This window comes from Lepeophtheirus salmonis, chromosome Z (genome assembly GCF_016086655.4).
Source record: "Lepeophtheirus salmonis chromosome Z, UVic_Lsal_1.4, whole genome shotgun sequence".
NCBI classification, from domain to species: domain Eukaryota; kingdom Metazoa; phylum Arthropoda; class Copepoda; order Siphonostomatoida; family Caligidae; genus Lepeophtheirus; species Lepeophtheirus salmonis.
In genome coordinates this window covers 15,708,482-15,729,227 of record NC_092584.1, presented here as the reverse complement: position 1 = coordinate 15,729,227, position 20,746 = coordinate 15,708,482, and the positions used below count along the sequence as shown (strand labels likewise).

At 30.5% G+C, this 20,746-nt stretch overlaps 1 protein-coding gene across 1 annotated transcript in view; it reads right to left on the bottom strand.

Annotated features, from left to right (window-relative positions):
• Nucleotides 1-20,746, bottom strand: part of LOC121130290 (inactive dipeptidyl peptidase 10) — a 463,275-nt gene that overhangs the window by 405,107 nt on the left and 37,422 nt on the right. Inside the window, exon 2 of the mRNA XM_071893684.1 lies at nt 3,809-3,932. Coding sequence (XP_071749785.1) covers nt 3,809-3,928 — 120 coding nt within the window. The 5' untranslated portion in view covers nt 3,929-3,932. The remainder of the gene's footprint in view (nt 1-3,808; nt 3,933-20,746) is intronic.

Here is a 20,746-nt window from a genome sequence, read left to right as displayed (position 1 = left end):
AGAACTCTGTTAGGTTTAATGAACTTTCTCTATGACCTTTTTATTATTTAGATGATGCCCAAATATTTAATCATTTGTAAGAAGCGCGAAATTCTTTATCACAACGTTGAACAATTTAATATAGTTTTAGGAATATATGTAGAGAAACAGTGGGCAGATTTGCAAGTTATTGATAATAATCACCAGGATGTTGGATGAGATAATATATATAATATATATATCCGACTAATCTTATAGTATTTATGTTAGAAACACGCATTAGCTTTCTTGTCCTTCACCTGTTGATTCTTTCTTGTTTATTTTCTTTTAATTCTTTCACATAAGAGTCTTTGAAGTATTAAATTATAATTATGTACTAAATTATTTTCGTGTTTTCCTCTTTTAACTTAATTAGACATATTTTTACTTTATATGTAATTGTTCTGTATCAAGTTAAAGTTGTTATTAAATAGAGAAAAATATATGGATTAAACATGAAGTCCCAAGTGAATAAACATCATATATACAGAAGATGTCAAAAATATATTGCAAACTTTAAAAAAAAAAAAAAAGAATTCCTGATCATTTTAAACGACTTGATCGTATCTCACTTCTTCATAAGTTACTTTTAGTTTTGAATATTAAGAATTACATTTTTAGTTGAGGGTATTGTGATGGCTTTAGATAATTAGAGGTAATAGAGTTTTACAGTAATTATTATCCTTGATTTAAGCTTATATAATAGAAAATATTTTAAATAATGATGTGCATACACAGAAAGCTTTTGGATAATGATTGTGATGGTAATAGGTAATGAATTGTCATTTTAAAATCCGAATGTTGGGGAGTTGTCAGGTACCGACGGGTTCCAAAACTGGAAGCAACACACTGCTGATACTTGAAGAAACTACTAAGAGACCCTCACAACCCCCCCCGTGTACCTTGAATATTGGGGGCCGCCTGCCAGGTCCCTAAACGGGGTGCAAATTACCGTCAATACCTGAAAAAACAATTAATAGCCCTCACAGCTCCCTCCCCTAATTGTACCCCGAACATATAGCAGATTATAACTTTAACCCAATAAGAATTTAGAAATACAAAGCCCCGAAAACACCCCAACATTTGGGGTACCATTGTGGATTTGTGAAGTGATCCCAGTATTTCATTAAGTATTGGCGGTGGGTTACATCCCGTTTTGGTACCTGGCGGTACCAGAAAACACACCCAACATTGAATGTACAATGGGGTTTTCTAAGGGGCTCAAAATAGTTTTCTTCAAGTATCAGCGGTGGGTTGCATCCCAGTTTTTTTATTTAATTAAACTGAAATATCTTTATTTTATGGTAATAGAACCGACAACTAATTTAACATTCTGAATTTAATTTAGCAATTGCGTTTAGAATAATATACTGGATAAAAAATTATAGTTACTTTTAGATGTTCTAAGGAAGCAACTCTAACTAGGACTTGATATATGTACATATTGGAGAGGATATCCCTGAATTTAAATTTAAAACTCTAGACAATTTTCTCAACTATGAAATGCTTGGCATAGAAAGACAGTTATTATATATAGAATTCTTCTGTATAGATAAGGACCGCATTTTTTCATAACTTTTTCGCATAACTTTCAGGAGGCTATCAAGATATGGTAACCCATAAAATTGAATCAGATATATTGCTCCAAAATGTCATAAAGGGCCTTAGAGTTTTAGATAAGGTTCAAATTGAAGTTGCAGTGATTACAACGAATGGGCATATTGCCAATCAGAACTTTTTTTTTTTAATGTGGGGAAGGCACATGCTGCATTAGATTCGAAATCCTATTGATAACGATTAAAAAAATGTTAACCATATGGCCTTGTACATGGCTGTGAGAGTGGCTTAAAGCAAATATTACTTTTTGGGACAAATCTATATGGCCCCCTTGGAGTCCAGATCTTAGTCCGACCACTTTATGTAGGGTTATCTCGAGATGAAGGTAAAAGTTCCCCAATATTTAAATTTAGAAGATCTCCGTCCTCCAATTCAGATGGAATATGCGGAACTTCCCAAATCTATGGTGTGTACATTTCAATCACGTCCAAGGGAGTTAGTCGATAAATGAGGCAGTTATATTGAATAATTTATAACATATGGAATAAAATTTAATAAATTTTCTAAACTATTTAGTTTGAGTGTTTTTCTCTACGATCAATCTATCACTAAATATATAAAATTTAAAAAGGTTTGGTCACTCCTGTATATAAATATATATCTTTCAAATAAACTGATGCCAACATATAGAAAAGAAAAGATAACGTGATATCCCAAATAGTTATTAAAGATATACTAAATATTTGCACTGACATTCAGACTTGGTATTAATATACGAATTATAAAATCATAGTAGTTATTAAAACTTTCAAACTCATCATTCTATTTAGTATTTTTTTTTTCTTTTTAAACACTTGAATATTCTATTTGTGTCCATGATTACCATTCAAATTCAATTTACTTAAAAAGAAAATATATGGAGAGGTTACGTTGTATACAGTAAAATTATCTTGCGTACTTTTACATATTATTGTAATAATGTTGTTTATAATTACAGGGGTCAGCAACCTATGGCCCGCTATGGCATATTCACTGGCAAGCACAAATTAGAACGTATTCCCATAGTTTGTGTTTTTTTTTATAATTATTGTTGATAATAGCACACTCCTTGAATAAAAATGTTGAAAAAAAGTTAGTACTCCATATCTCAAAGGTTGGGTGGGTCTGCTGTATTAAGTACAGTTTCATAAAACTTTATAAATTCTCACACTTGAATTTAAAAAGATATCCTTATGAACGTAGGAGAGCACCCAATTTTTTGAGCCATATGTATTTGAAGAAGCACTTATCGCATGATTCTAGTGATAACATTTATCAGGAGGATTCACTTATTTATCATATTGCTAGGAGTATATCCCACAGTACAAAATGTGAAAATTGTATTAATTTTCTGATAAATTAAAAAATATTCCATTCATTGATGTTTTTATTGATGAAAATAGTCCTTATCAAGTTCGAAGAAGATGTATGTATATATGTATAAAATTAATCGTGGGGGAAAAGTATCTCTTTCAGATTTAACATTCATATATTCTAGAGATAATGGAAGCTGTGGATTCGGCTTCGAAATCGCCGAAGGAAATGGTTGTTTCTTCGGAATCCAAAGTTTTTTTCAGCTCCTCCTCCGGTGCACCGAAGTCGATTATAAAATATGTAAATTATATCACTTTCTGATAGAGGAAGATAATCAGATTTATAATAGATTTAGAGATTCTAAAATTTCGTTTTTCCTCCAAATTTGATTTTAAAAGCTCAAAAGGAAGGATTTTCAAGCCCTCGTTCATTAGTTGAATCAATGTAATCGTCTCACAATCATGGGACTTTGACTAAGAATTAGAAGTAAAACTAGAGAAGTCAAAATATCTGATGAGCCATGCATTTCATATTTCTTCAAAGAATAGACTCTTGAAATTAACTTCCTTGGTTCCCCATTTCATTTTTAGAAGAACTAATTCACGTCAAGGAATGTATTTAATTTAATTATCACTTATTAACGTCTCAAATAATAATGAGAAATGAAGATGAAGGACTTTAGTCAAAGGTGACGAAAATTTCATCTCAAATAGTCCTTGCCTTACCTAAAAAAATAGTAAAAAATCTACAACAATGTATCTGCAGCACAAAAGATAACGCTAAGCCACCGGTGTTCCACGGCACACGGGTTAAAAACCTCTGATTTCTTGTTTCCTTTCATGGCATTCTAGAAAATAAATCAAAAAAAGAACAAACTTACCTGAAACAATGATGTAGGATCGATATATTGACCCTGCCAAAGTACTTTTCCATCAACCGATCCTCCTTGTCTCCTCATTTTATTGTCATCCTCCGAATTTTCATAACCCTTTTTCATCATAGACCTATATATGAGAAAAATATTCAGTAGGATCACTTCAAATGGAAATGTGTTTGAGAATTTTCAAGAATGAATTAATGAGATTATTAATAGATAGAAAAATTTGTTGTGCATCAACCCACAAACAATTGATTGATCGTTTTCTACATACCTATTGGCATTATATACCAATGGCACATACTCAAACATAACCTACAATCAGCTATCTTTTAAAAAAACTTTATATTAAATGATCTCATAATTAAATTATTTATTCTGTGAATTTGCATAAGAAAAATTGGATCATACATATAGTTATTATTTCCTTTCATAAATAATGATATAGGTATTATTAAACAGGATCTAATAATATAGGGCTCACCGATATTGACCCAAAAATGCCCATTTTTCATATTTAAGATATCAGTACCATTACAAAAATGTTATACGGTACCTAAAATTTTGCAGGAACCATTTTTAATGCAAACAATTATAACATCAACAGCTCCTTAGAGTAATTGTACTTAAGATATCGTAAAGTATATCTCAAAAGTATTTTCTGTTGCGAATGACAACTAATAAGAATAATAGGTCGACTTTTGGTAAAGCAATGGGTAAAGTAGTACCTAAATGATTGACTTCTTTGGTCCACAAACAACAACAACAAAAAATCGACCTAATAGCTAAGGACATTTTTGCTCTAATATGAAAAATGTTTTTAAAACATATAAGAAATCTAAGTATTTTAATTATATTTTAAGAGATTATATTGGCCCACATATGACCCATTTCAAATAAAGTCTATCAAAGTTTTTCATTCTTTTATTGGAACAATCAATTTGATGCTCCATCAAATGGTCAAAAATAATAATTTGCTGATAGCCGTTGAGGAAAATTTGTCGAACAATACATACTCAATCCAAAATCCATTTTGAGATAAATAATTTAAGCTTTCTTTTGTGTTGAGATGCCACATATAGAAAAATATCATAATTACAAAAAAAAAAAAATAGTATATATTTATTCTAATATAACAAAATTTCCCTCAAAAGTAAATTATTTTTTTAAGTTTAGATGTTTAAATGAAATTTCTTTTTAAAGTATTCCAATACCGTAATAGATATTAAATTCACTTAATAATAAATAATTGATTAAGCTTTTTCCGATTGATACAAATGAGATCATTTTTGACCTCCTACAGTTTTGTCGTACAAGATAAAAAACCCTTATATGATGAATCATTTTTCGTAAGAATAATATTAATTTTTGCAAATGTTATAAGAAACTTAACAATTGGGGATGAGCGCTCTTTACTTATATTATTTTGATACCAAGGTTTCAGAGAGTGCAGGGGCTTTCACAGGGGAGAGGATGTTGTCTTTCAAATTAAAGATTTTTTTCTTTTTACTTAAATATTTAATATTTTAAAAAAAAATTAAAAAAATATATATATTTTGTGATCAGCTCCAGATTTGTACCATTTTATCTAGAAAAAATTTTTATTCTGAATTTTATGTTTTTTGTAAACGGTAGTGGCCTTTTGAATTTTTTTCCGTAATATTTTTTATTTGAACTATAACTTTTGAATTTTTTTTTATAAACAGCTTTGGAATTTTGATATTTGTTCCCAAAAATTAAAGAATAGCTTTGTATCTTTGAAATTTTGCTCTAAAAATTAAATATTTTATATGAATTGCATTTTTTTTGAAAAAAAAAAAAAAAAAAAATTTAATTTTTCTATTTCTTTCATTTTTTGATTTTTTATCAAAACAATTACATGAACCAAGCCCCAGCCAAAATAGAATCCTGGAGACGCCCATGGAGTACACCATGTTGTAGAGAAATTATACAACATACAAGAAGGATACTTGTCAATAGAGAAATGAACTTTGTTTACTTAGCTGATGCTTCAGAACCACCTCTTGAACATTAATCGATCCTCCCTGATATAATTATAAGTAAAGTAAAAATGTATATGTGCTTTCCCCTTTATTTTGACAAAATATTAATATAATTAAGTTTCTCTGATTTAAATTATTTAAAACAGTTTCCTGCCTAATCTTCAGTTCATAGGCAATTGAATAAGTGCTCACATACCCGTCCAGCTCAATTATCTATATTATTTTATCGTCATTTTCGATGTCTATATTACCAGAATGGGTTTTTTGGAACTACAACATGGTTTTTTGCATTTGAATCTGTATTGGGTCCATGAACAGCACAATTTTTTTTGGCTCAGCCTTTTTCACCTTGGTGAAATGAATCAAATTTTCTCGTTTTTTATTTTCATTTTGGAACCCTGTAACACAAACCTCACTTCACAAAACTCTAAATTCACTTTTTTTAAGTGTATTCTGAACCTTTTAATATACAAAAAGTTTTTTTGTTTTTTTTTGATGGAATGAATGAATCGTGAGATATGGCTCCCTAAAACCATGTTGCAAAAAACTCTCTAAACTTTTTACCTTATAAAATAAATTAGAAAGAGAAACCTCTCTCATTGGCTAGGAAAACAAATCTGGATATGGTCCTCCTTGTATCTGGGTGGCATGTCAGTATACTCATTCCTAAGATTCCTTCAATATATCATCAAAAGGTTGTTCCTTCCCAGGGTAGAATTGTTGGAAGTACGGATAATGCTCTAATATTTGTGTTCCCACCTTATGAGGAGGTTTCTCATTCTAATTATTTTTTTAAATGGTGAATTTCAAAGGGGCCGTGATAACTGATTTCTTGCATTACTCAATTGCGGATATTTTTATTTATTTTGCTCATGTCCTTTTAAATCATCCACAAAAATGGAATTGATATTATCAATAAATTACTCAGCTCCAGCAATAAAATTCAAAAAGGATCAAATAAATGATCAGAAAGGGATATCTTAGTAATTATTTTCAAGTGTGTTGTTGGAATAAAGTTATCTTGTACACAAAATGGAAAGGCTTATCGAGGGACGTGAATTGTGAGAAGTTTATCGAATTACAATATATATATATATATATATAAACTCAATAATATGATGTAAGAATGAGTTTTAAAAATATAAAAAATGAACACGTTCCACTTTGGAGCTTTTTATGGTCTGATTAATATATATATATATATATTGGCATTTAAAGTAGCTCGTTACTGAAAGTAAACTAATTTTTTATGTACATAAATTAATAATTATCTCTCATCAATATGGAAAAATTCACCCATTTTTTTACACAAATATTTTTCATTTTGTTTTACTGACTAAATATGAATATCATTTTCACAATGACCATAATTTTGCATGTGAGCGTATTTTTGACAAGTGAAACAGAATACATAACTGTGTTCAAATTTTTTAAGATGGGTTACCACAGCTATCATGGATGTACAATTCTAACTGTATACATATAAAAATGATAGCAGTAGAAGAATAGCCCTCACAAAAATATCATTTTTATATGTAGAATAGCAATGGGTTACTCGGTGTTGATTGGTCAAGAAGGCAGCGGGACATCACATTGGTAATTGAAAAAATATTCAGAAAATAATTCTATAAACAGAATTTTTATTTATTATAGTAATAAGTATAATGTGAACGTTTCGTTGTTGTAGAGAAAGATCCTGATTATTAATTATAATTATCTTGCTATAATAATAACATTTGAGCGGAAAATGGACTATATTTTATTATCAATCTGATTAAGTAACGTAATCCACAAAGTATCATCATAGCGTACCACCCCCAAATACTTTTACTATTGGTTCTTGGTACCTTAGTTGTATTTATTATGAATTTATTTTTAACAAAATATTGTGTTATAAACTGAAAATAATATACAAACTTAATTCCATAAAAAAAATTGTTCTAGATGAGATGTTCATTTGTAATTTTTTTCAAAAAATTGCCAAATCAAAATTAGTGCAGAAAATGTCAAAAAACTAAGTTAAAAGGCCTTGTTGACATTGTAAATAGGACACAAACCTACCAATACTTTTTCCGTACTTGCAAAAATAAAAAAGTAATGGATATTAATGTTCTTGAAAAAATAAGTCGTGATAGGTGGTTTATTTTTGCAAATATTGCAAAAATTATTTCATAAAATATTCTGGAAATTAAAAATACTCTAATGTTATGATGGTAGAGTATGAAATATTTTGTCCAATATGTATCGTTTTGTGGCATTATTTGATACAAAATTGAAAATTGACGTTTAATGAAAAAAAGAAAAATTATTCGGAAAATGACATATTGTATGATGGTATGTATTTGTGTATGATTTTCTTCTTTCTTCCTCCTCTTATTATTTATTTTATGATCTTATTATTATTGTGATTATTTAAGATGATTGTAAAGTAGAGTGTGATCTTTTATCCGTATAAATAGCCTGTATGGATTATAATTGTCAGAGTAGTATGTAATATGTCTCTAAAAAGAATAAACCTGTGTTGCGTATAAGGCAAGCCTTGCATTATTCCTCCACGTCTCTTCCTCGTTTCTCTCGGTCGTCCTGGATTCCTCTAATAAATAGCTTGTGTCTCTCAATCTCAACAAAGACACAACAAGATATTTCAGTTAAACATCAATTTTTGTCTGTCAAATTTACCAAATATGCAAACGAATTGGTCCAAACTTTATTTTATTCAAAATCCAATAATTAGGGCAGTTGGCCTTCCTCAGGGGCTGTAGAAAATTAATTTTTATATGCTTAAATAGACATACACAAACCATAATAATAAACACAGGTTGCGTGATCTAAATTTATAGAATTGTTCCGATGAAAAGGAATTTATAATACCTTGTGTTTTGCCTCCCCTCGTTGCATTTCTTTATAACTTCTTTTCTTATAAGTTTTATTTTACGAACTTCTGTGAACATATTTAATTGGTTTTTACTGTTATTAAAGAAAAATTATATATTATTATCTTGACGTATATAGAATACAATTGAAATTGAGAAAAAAAAAAATTTTTTTTTTTTTTTTTGCAGCAGAAAAAAAAAGAAATTGCACCTTTTACTGATTGTTTTATTTAACCATAACTTCATTGATTTTGAACAAATTAAGAATTCTTAGTTATTAGTAAAGTTGTTTTATGAGATGTCAATCGCTTCTTTATTTATAACATAAGCCCTTATCTAATCTCATTGGACTCCAACAGACCCCTTTTGGGCATACAATAAGCCCGCTTACATTACCTCCTGAAAATTGGAACCTCGTCTTAGCCTGTCCAGGTTCAAAAGAGACACCCATTCAAAACTTCACCCTCCTCGGCTACAAAAATATAATCAGATATTTACACTTACGATAGATGGGATAACCCATTTTTATTTAAATTTAGACGAAATATTTCTTTAAACAAAATATTCATAATAGCAAAATTTCGTCTAGAAACTTCTCTTTTTTTTTTAATAATTTATTTGTGTCCATGATTATCATTCAGATTAAATCTACATCAAAATAAATCTATGAGAGGTTAAATGATATGCATTAAAAATACCTTGTGTACTTTTACATAATATTGTAATAATCAATACAGAAGGCTCAAATAATTAATACAGGACCATAATTTTTTAAACTTTCTATCTATAAAATCCTCGAGGCCAGAAGTTCTCAAGACTTTGCTTGTCGTTCGATTAAAATATATTTCGGATAATTTTTTTTTGTTACCACAGAGTCTGCTTTTGGAGAATCATTGTTGTATGGAACATAGCCACTAACCAATCTTCTTTCTGTATTCCTAATTCCTCTTCTTTTGATTGTTTCCACATTTTTCCTTATAATAAATTCATTGAACAAACGGTAAGCCGAGTCAATATAATCCTTACCAAAAGAGCAGAGCTTAGCAGCTTCATTTTCTTTGGATATTTTAGTGAAGATTACTGAGGTTGCAAGTCGGTATCTGAACCATTTTTACTTGGAGTTGATGAACAGATTCCTTAAGACGGATTTCCATCCCAATTTCCCAAAGTCTGAGTTAAACAGTCATAGATTTTGGAAACGTTTAGAGACTAAGAGGACCGGAGAGCTAACAATCCTGTTTTTCTCTATCTCTCTCCTAATCAGTCCCATCTTAAGAGCCTCTAAAGCAATATAGAAAGGGGCATGTTAACACATGCCCACTTTTACCTTTCCTCTCCACATCATGACCAAGGTTCGGTTTGCTGTGAGAAAATTTTCAAAATGGAAATCTCAAAACGTACCCAGCAACTTGAAGTCTTTCAAACGCCATTAGTGTTTTTTATAGTTCTACCGAGTGGAGCATTAAAATTTGAACACTTTGAGCTTACAATTATAATTTTGCAACAACTCTTCACAGTGTCTTCTCCGTCTTTTATGAGCGTACATGAATGTTCAATTTATTTGGAAAAAAATCAAAAATAAGTAGCTATTCTCAAAAAATTAATTTTTTCGGAAAAAATTTAGGAAATTAAATTTTGTGTAAACAAAAAATGAATGCTTGGAAATTTACTTTCAAGCATTAAATTTTCTAGTAAAAACCCAAAATTCCATAATTTGGAATGAATAAATAAAAACTGACACAATACTAGACTTGGATGTAATATAATAACGTACCTATTTTTTTTTTTCTTAAACTGAAGGAACTCATTTAAAAGTTAATGAATACACTCTATAAATCTTCATACTTTGATGTACTCGTATAATCTTCTGATGTTTTCATAAATAATTAAATTTAACATCTCTTTTGATCAATATCTTTATAATTTCATTAGGTGAAACTCTAAGATCATCAAAAAGTGACTATTTATTTATGATTAAGTTGATTTTGGAAAAAAAAATCTATATTTAACGATTTCATTGGATATCAAATTATTGATTCTTAATGCCTTATCCTCAAAAAAAAATCTATATTAATATAAAGTACTTGAGGCCTTCAAAATCATTTTTTGGATATACTGGGTGGTTCAGAATTATAGTCTCTTTAGCATTAGTGTTATTAAATTAAGAGTTTTGTGTGTAAAGATATCGTTACCCATATGTTCACAAGCAGAATGGGTTCACATCTCTGCAGCCTTGTTAATAGTTGCTTCATCTAATATGATTTTGATGGGGGAAAATGAAATCCTGTTATAAAGAGGAGAACCTCCAAGATTTAAAAAAAAGTATTAGTACAGAAAAAATATTTTAATTGTGATAAATTTTAATAACAACACATGAGCTGAAAAGTATTGGGCTTAACAAACAGATGGCGCTATTTCTTAATTCGCCTCATTTTCAGTTAGTATGAGCCTTCAAAAGACAGCAATAAATAGTTCAGGACAATTTGATTGGCAGGTTGTGAGTTATTCTGCTAAGTGGGACATTACCGTGTTATTTCTAAAACAATGGACCAAAAACAATTTCTTGCATTGATATTACACTTCCTCTTGATAAATAAATAAAACATCTCTGTAGTTAAACAATGGCTTGAAAAGTCTTATTCGACTCTACTTCATCAGAAACAACAATTAAATGTTGGCTTGCTGGCTTAAAACGTGGTCGATGAGACACCAATGATTCAGAACGTAATAGACATCCCAATGAGGCGGTAAGATCAGAAAACATCAAAAATCTACAACATTGAGTTAAATGATAGGAAAGTGAGTTATCTGACATCGTAAAGATATCAAAAGAACATGTTGTCTTTTTATTGCATGAGGGATTTTCCATGATCAATCTCTTTTCAAAGTGGGTGCGGCGTTTGTTCACTGTTGGCCAAAAACAAAAACTTATTGAGGATTCTGACTAGTGTTTGGCAATGTTTAAAAGTAGCAAACCGGAATTCTTGCGTCAGTAATTGACAATGGATGAAACATGGATCCATCACTTCACTCCAGTACCAAACTGATCATCATCTGAGTGGACAGGAGCTGGTGAACATCTTCCAAAGCACAACAATCAGCTAGAAGGGTTATGACCTCGATAATTTGGGATGTGCATTGTATAATACTCATAATCTACCAAAAGAAAAGTACTATTAACAGTGAATATTATGTAGCGTTATTAGAGCGTTTGAAGGAATAAATCAGAGAAAAACAGCTCCATTTGAAAAAACAAGAAATTGTTGTTTAATTGTGTCATAAGTCAATCAGAACAATAGCAAAACTTCATGAATTGAATTGATTCTGCATCCACCTCAATCTCCAAATTTGACTCCCAGGGACTACTGGCTGTTCCCAGACATAATAAAATGCTTGCTGCTAATAAATTTTGCTCATATGATCAGGTTATCACTGAATCTGACGACTATTTTGAGGCAAAGGATATATTTGTTACATTTTTATTTTTAAAACATAATATACATCATGTATACTTCAGAGAGAGAAGTCAACACCACGATCCCTCCTTCAGCCATATCAATAACACCTATTAAGTTTTCAATGATTGAAAACCCTTTTCTTGAATTCCAAGTTTCAGGGTCAGCACAAAGAATTTTTTTTGTTTTGTTCAAACATGTAAAAAAAAAAGTTCAATTGAAACTAACGATAGTTTTCCAATATTTTTGTCTTATTTTTTTTCGTTTTTGGAATATTGGATGAATTAGTGGAACCTACCTAATTTATAATTTTTTGGCCATATTTTTTGTTCTTGAAATGATACTTTTGAGTTAAAAAATGGCAAGACTGTATTTTGTTCCTTTAAATATCATAGGTACCTGGATTATTATTTTTTTGTTTGTTTGTTTGTTTTGTAACAGTTTCATTAATTACTAACGGTGTATTTTTCATTTTTTTAAGCCTAGCAGAAATTCAAGATCTTAGTGAGTAGAAAATATAACATATAAAAATACTAATATTACGAAATAAAATTGTGCACGATGATACTGTCTTGCAATGAAACTACTCACAATCATATTGCTTACAATGATGTGATTTCACAATGATAATGTACGTAACAATATTACTACATGTATTTTGCTCATGTATGCTTGACAAACTGAGGGTAAAATTGAGGATACATATTGCATTCATTTTTGCATATATCATTGTTCGATACAGAGTAAGATTTGTGTTTATTTCCTTCAATTATTGACTGATTACAATTAATATAATATTACGCCATTACAGATAAGCGGCTCTCCTCTTAAACCTGATTAAAATTGTCAGGGGTTACCATGTTAATTTTCGGTTTCTTTTTTATTTAATATACTTGTATTTTATATTTTTTACAACTATAGTCCTCTTCATGTGAAAATAAAATTTTTATTGCTGAGTTAACCTCCAGAATATAAGTCTGTGAAGAACTCTGGCCTGTCAGTAACTGATTTTAAAAAGATTTAAGTACATAAATCATCTTTCCCTCATTTTTTATGTATAAAAGAGACAATTTCTTTGGTATTTTTATAGGGGCATACCTTGTAATTAAAGGGAGTGTTTATTTTGTGTGTATAACAATATAAAAGCTGATTTCCATCCACTTTTGTATGTAGTGGAGATATTTTCTTTTTTTATTTTCATATTAGAGAAGTTTTTCTTTTTGATTCATTTGAAATGTTGATGTAAGAAAATTGACCTCTTTTGAATAAAGGGATATGAAAAACTACACCTTTATTTTCAAAAGCTAAAAAGCTTTCACTTCATTTAAGACCTTTCCATATCTGTATGTAATGTGCACATATTTAGTTAGGATTAAGACGTGAAAAACATAAAAAAAACACTATAAAATTGAATTACTTTTGATGTATGTAAAATAAAAAATAATCTTAGAAATAGTTTCTTAACACATTTGATATATGTATTAGAGCAGTTTGATTTTCAACTTTTTTTGGAATTTCGATTAAGTCCAGTGTGGGAAAACCACCTTTCAGGAAGAAAATTATTCTTGTAAAATTGCAAAGGTCATTTTTAGGCCACATATCCCAAAGACATAATCAAAAAAGAAAAAAACACTTTTCTTAGGAAATACGAATACTTTGAAGACATTTGAAGTTATTTTGGTTTAAATAATTCTGATAGACATTTTTTAAGCAAAAAAGTTTTTTTTTTTTTTATATATAATTTTCCTAAAGAACAAAAAAGAGAGAAAAGATGGAAAAATTTGATGATTCGCGTATAGCGCGCATCTTCTTTTAATATTTTTGTAAAGGAAATATTGACTTTCTTTTTGTTTTACAGATAGCTTTAGATAAAAAACTTTAATAATGTATTTTTATAGGTTAGACTATTGTCTATCATAATTAGATTATGCAAAATATTGATTAATGCTGTATTTTGATATAATTTGATGAAATAAATAATTTTTGTCTCCTTTCAAACATTGAAAGGGGTGGTTTACCTGAACATGAGATCGTAGAGGAATGAATATTTCCATAGATGATTCTCATACCTCGTAACAACCTTTCTGAACTAGCTGTAATCGAAAATCGAAAGTTTGTTGAGCCACAAACCACCCTAATATGTATATCTAAATATACAATTAAATAAATGTATAAATAAAGTTTTTTAGTTCAAATTACTTCTGAAAGTAACAGAAAAAAGGTTTATGTGTCTTTTTAAATGAAAATCTTATTGAATAATGTATTATGGAGTAATAAATATACTTTAACATGGTAGAGTGACTTGGGTTTGATTCAACTTTTTTCACAGTTTTTTGAAGCTCAAAAACTTCATGTGATATGCAATATGTAAGATTATATTTTAATTTAGCAGACTCAAATAAGTCTCTAACTGTTCTTTGATTCCATGTGATGATTTTGTTTGTAGATCAGGGTAATTTGTCAATTATTTGAATTATAGTCGTTCACCTTTTTAGGCGCAACTTTTTTCAATTGATAGCGTTCGTTTATAAACGTAAGTTAGTTGTCATCATTTGTATTTATCCTACAGGGTATAAAAATAATTTATGTGTGTGATTAAAAATTAAAAATATAGATGTTTTTCTATGTTAGTATTCCCTTCTCTGAGCGATGCAACTCTGTTGCAGCACACTCTGCAGTAAAAGCAGGTGACTCCGGTCACGTCCGATGCTCCAGGGGACTTGCTGAACCCTGTGAATGTCTCACTTAATCCCTGGGGTTCGATCGAACCAAGGTTAAGGGCAACTCTCATAGTGAATAAAGTTTCCTTAGAGTCATCATCATTTACAATAGTTGTATTAGACCTGGGGTCATAGGTAATCTTCAGCTCATTTTTCTGATCAAGGCTGGTTTTATAGGTGTCATTGATGTCATTTTTTCAACTCTTGTACTTGATAATGAAAATTAGGAGCTCATCAATGAATAGAGTATTCTTAATTGTGAATAAATAAAATATTTTCTCTAAATAAAATTTGATTTACCACTTGATTGCCATGAATCAAATAGTGTTACCATAGTAAAATTGACACATGAGGTATGAGAACATAAAAACAATTTTTTGAACAAAACTTAATTTAAGTATTTACTTCATCTCTATTAATGGAACTAAGGGTATTTAAAATAAAATTAACTCTTAATTACTACTATATAAAAGGCGGTTCCATTTAGGAAATTAATGCATGTCATGATGTAATTGTGAGATATAATTTGAGGGATCAGTGAGTTCTTATTTTATTTTTTATTACTAACTTCCACTTTAACTTTCTATATTTATACTTAATGATAATCATGGACCAAAAATTAAGTTTTTTTTAGGCACAAATATTGAATATATTTACTATTATATAACATTATGGTAGATGTTTGTATGTCAATAAAAACGCATAGCCATGGAATTTATTTCACAACCAGAGAGTTACCAGCTTTAGACATACAATAAAAGTTGTTCAGAATTCATAATTACGCACTAAAATCCATGTTTAATTCTGATCAGACGAGATTCCTGGGCTCTGGAGTGCTAGATTGTTTTTCACTAATAAATTGGGGGGTTTTTTTTGTGTTTTTTCATAAAATAAGACCGATTCCCCCTGTCCCAGAGTTGTTGTTTTTTTTAATGTATGATTTGTCGATTCGAAGATACACTAAAAGAGTTAAACATCTAAAAAACAAATTATTGTAGTAACAGAATGTCTATTGAATATGAATAAAAAAAAGAGAATTAGGAAGAAGATGAGCAATTTAATTTTAATATGTGTCATCAATCGTCATTATGGTTGAAGAAGAAATATGGCAAGTTAGCAATGGCAATCAATAAACACCGGGTTTAACATATTGAAAAAATTGCTATATATTTACAAAATAAGAATTTTCACATTGTCAATTATCTGTTAGACTTTTAAGAGTGTCAAAAGGGGGTGCAGGAAATAAGGCCATGGCCATTTCCTTCTTTTTTTTGTTCAATATTACGCCAATGTCTCTTTTGAGTAAGGAAAATTATGATGCTTTTCATTCCGCATGAAAAAATGGATCCTCATCCTTGAAAGCAACTTTTTCGATAACCCTCAATTCATAGAAATCCCCTTTCAAATCATTCAATACAAGAGCCATCATGAAATTCTTTGACACTCAACTAGGACAATGAGTACAGAGACTCTCATACAACTTCACTTCCAACTCAGGAGTCCACTCCGAGGAGCTCTTGACACTCCCAAAGGACCGGCTTCCTCCTCCAGTTGTCCTCTTTTTCATGTGAGTTGATACAACTTGACTGAATTGGTGAAACATCTGTTCTTTTTACGATATTTCTTGCTAATTGCCGTGAAAAGTCTTGGAAGAGTAACATTTGATGAATCTGATGACTGTACTTTCATAAACATAGATTACAGAGTTGCTGAGATATTGAGGTCGTTAATTGTTGCTGATTTAAAATCCCCACCCTGTATAAAGTACATAGTCCAAAATGAAACAGATCCATAATTTTTCTAACACATAAATATATCTACAAAATAAATATTTTGGCTCCTGTTTTATATGTATAAATGAAATATAAACAAACGCTTTTAGTCCATATTTAACCTGATGAATATCTTGGATTTTCTATACGAATAATAACTCAAACTGTACTACTTAATTTGCTTTCTTCAAAGCTATGAGTAATCCTTTCGATATTTAACTATATGTAATACAGAAGGTTTCCGCATAATGCAGTATTTGTAATTTTTCTGACTCACCGTATGCCTAGTGCAGTAAATTCCCCTCATATTGAGATATATAATGATAATAAATTATAAAATACTTTACATTTAGTTAAACAAACTTTTTTTTGTAATAGTTGATAAAATCGTTCATACTATGGCAATATAATCGTTTGAAAAGTTTCTACAAAAATAAAAACTGCTTAATTGTTTGAGGTTAATCTTTTTTATTTTTCAACATAGTCGTTTGTAGGGTTATACAGTTTGTCCAAGTTTGAAAAATAGCCATTCATTCATACAATCACCTCCTCATTTGAATAAAAAAAAATCTCCCCCCCCCCCAGGCATTTCATCAAATTGGGAACAAACTAATGTGCCCCGGAGCCAAGTCTGGGGAATAGAAGGAATGTGAAACGAGTTGGAACCCTCTTTCAATTAATTTGGCGACCAAAACTGTTAAGGTATGAGTAGGTGCATTGTCGTGATGGAAAATTACTTTTTTGTGGGCCAAGCGAGGGCGTCCTTCTTGCAGCTCGTTTTTCAAACGATGAATAATATCACCATTAATAGTTCTACTATTTTATAGAAAGTCGATTAGGATTAGTCCTTGCTAATCCCGGAAGACGTTTGTCATAATCTTTCCGGCTGAAGGAACGGTCTTCACCTTTTTTGGGGCGGATTTCCCCTTGACGGTGCATAGTTTCGATTTTTGTTTGGGTTCAGAAGAGTAATTAAAAAAGGATTAACAATTTTTGCGTGTGCTCTTTCTTCTTTTTTGCTCATTATTTAATCAGTCATTATGATGTTACCCTCTGAAGTAAGCATTATTCTCTATCTTTGGTGTAAATTGATTTAAAAACGCAAATTAAATTAAATATATATGATTTTAAATATAAATATAACATTTCCCTGCACTAATTCTATTTTTAAATGTAGCAGTAATAGTTTCTCCCTTCATTAACAGCAGCTGATAATAATAAGGGGTTTAATTCAGGTGAATCATATCTCTCTAATCCTGCCTTCTCCTCGCCTTGTTACACAAATCCCACATCTACTCATTACCAAGAGCAAAGAGCTGAAGGACGACATTGAGAGCCTTGAGAAGAAAACCGAAAAAAAGGACTTTTTGGTTCCCAAAGGCTTCAAAATAGCCGATTATGTCTAGCTGGAGGTCATGGATATGGTGATTTTTTCCCTGGTTGAAGGAAAACTACTTCAAGGGAAATTATGTTTTCCTACAATGATCCACCACTGGCCACAACCCCTTAAAAAAACCTCAAAATTGGTGTGACGACAACTTGGTGAGTTTCTGGTCATTGTGAATGTGGCCTTTTGACTATGGGATATGGGGTGCTTATGAGAGGAAGCTGCCACCTCCCATGTAAATGTGAATTTAATTAAGCCTGCGTTGGAGAAGAAGTAGGGGGTGGGGGTGACATGCCGGAGGAATACGTTGATAAAACATTCTAGGCCAAGGATAAATCCTATGGGCGAGGCTAAGGGTGGTCACTTTGATTTTTAATTTTTATGTAAAGTAAAATGAACACAGAAAGTATTTTTGTATTACTAATTGTACTTTTTAAGAATCTTTACAAAGTTGAGCTTCGGAAAATTTGTAAACCATTCGCAAGGAAGCACTTTACTTATTTCAACACAGCATATCTTCATGGATTAAACAACTAGCTTTTGATATTATTATTAATTTAGCTGTAGTTTTGAAGGATGTTATCAAATAAAAGTTTAGTTTTGACCAGGCCATGTTATTTAATGCTTGAAGTTTGTCACTTCATAATTCAGCCTAGCTTGAAAAAAAGTAGCATAGTTTATAAAATGATGGCTTTGAAATGATGGGATTGAAATATGCCAAAGTATATTGTAGAATGAATAAATGAGGATATGTAACACTAAATGGTACACCCGAATATTTCTACAATATGTCTATCAATTATTGATAAATAAACAACGTTACCTCACTAACCCGAACATTTACAATCTGCCGAGTTTTTGCTCAAAAATTTGTATCAAACAACTGATGTTAACAAGGGAACCAGTTCAGTATAACCAAAACTCACCCTCCATCCTTCTCCTCGTGCTCCTCAAAATGTCAATTCATACTTGTTCAAAACTTTACCCAAGGAATTTTCCTCCCCGTTTTCCTACATTTTTTTTTGTAATTATTTATAATTATAACATAATACAACTTTAATATTGTTAAGTGATCATCATCAATAATAAAAATTAAAAAATATGTAAGTAAATAAAGTGAAACTTTTGTTTGAGAAACATGTTTAATCGAATTTTTTTGATGAAGATTGATGTTCTTTCTATCAAATATATACAAGGTATTAAAAACCTAATAATAGATTTTGAAACCCCAAGAGTGTAAAAGGGACTAACGTCAATAATTGGTAAAAGTTGCAAAAATAAAAGTTATTTATTGCATCTAAGATGCAACACTGGAAGAAATTATATTTCTTGACTGCCCTACTGAGTAAAGTACGGAATGACTTCCTTATCTCCACTCTCAGGGATATTGTGATATTGTGGGACCTTCATTGAAAAAACATATAACAATGTCCTACACAAAATAGTCAAAAGGGTTGATTAACAGCGAGTTAAGAGGCCAAGAACTCGGTGAGACGTGTAACATATTCTCAGAATCAATAAAATCGAGTGGTCTTTTGCTATTCCGAAAGTGTCTCCGTCTTACGGGCAGATCCAGGGTCGGATTTCATGACGCTGCGGATGCAAGGGAAGACATGAATACTTAGAAAATGTAATGTAGACCTTCAGGCCCTGTTTGAAGTTAAATTCCAGCATAATGAGACCTTGTCTATTATCAACACCAATAATCATAATTTGCTCTGGGTACTTGGCCTTTATAATCCTAGGGACGTGATAATGACTTTTTGCTCCTCGAGCTATGCTTCTGGGTTTGGCAGAACTTTTCCTTGAATTGAGAAGAACTAGACGAGATCTATCATTGGAGGCTTTTGTTTTACCTTGATCAAAGCCTTGGTTTGGGTGACCCTTTTCTCCTTTTTTGACGGGGTTAGAAGTTGTTTCTTGCAACGTGCATATCTGTAGTACCATAAGTTTTCATGGGTGATACAATGGACAGATGAATAGTACGCTACATGAATCGATTGGCAGGCATTTTTCTCAATTTTTGTTTGTTAATTTTATCTACAAAGCAGGACATCAGACGATTTCGGTAGATTCCAGCTAAAAAAACAGTGTGGATTAACTCGAGGGGTTTTTATAATAACTGTAGTTTTTTTAAATACCTTGGATATAACAAAAATATAAACAAAATCTTTTTTTTTTATCGAACAAACGACATATCTGTATTCATTAAACAATATAGCAAGCGATAAAATCCACAGTGCAATACAAATGAAATGCTTAAAAGAGAGTCACATAAAAGTATACCCCATGGAGAGGAATGAGGGTGGGCCTGAAAATGAATTATGCAACGTTAAATAAACAGATACTAAAAATAATAGTAGAAACGTTTTATAAAAAAGTACTCGAAACAGGCTATTAAGGAGATCGTTTAATTGTCTTCTTTAAAACTCTCATCTGAAGTTCAACTAGCGATAAAATATCTTAAATGCGAAAATTAGAAGAAACTCTCTTTTCATACCAGACATTTTGTATTTTTTTAAGACCGATTTGATTATATTTTCTTGCTTTACAACGTAAAAAAATCGTTTCTTTTAAATTTATAATATTTAAAACTATCATTTATAAAATCAGCAATAGAAGTTTTAAAGATGTACAAGCTCATAGAAAATGACCACTACTGGGGTTAGAAAAAGTACAGAGATCGTCCTTTAAGTAGTCATTAAAATACTTATAATTGATAAGGATGATG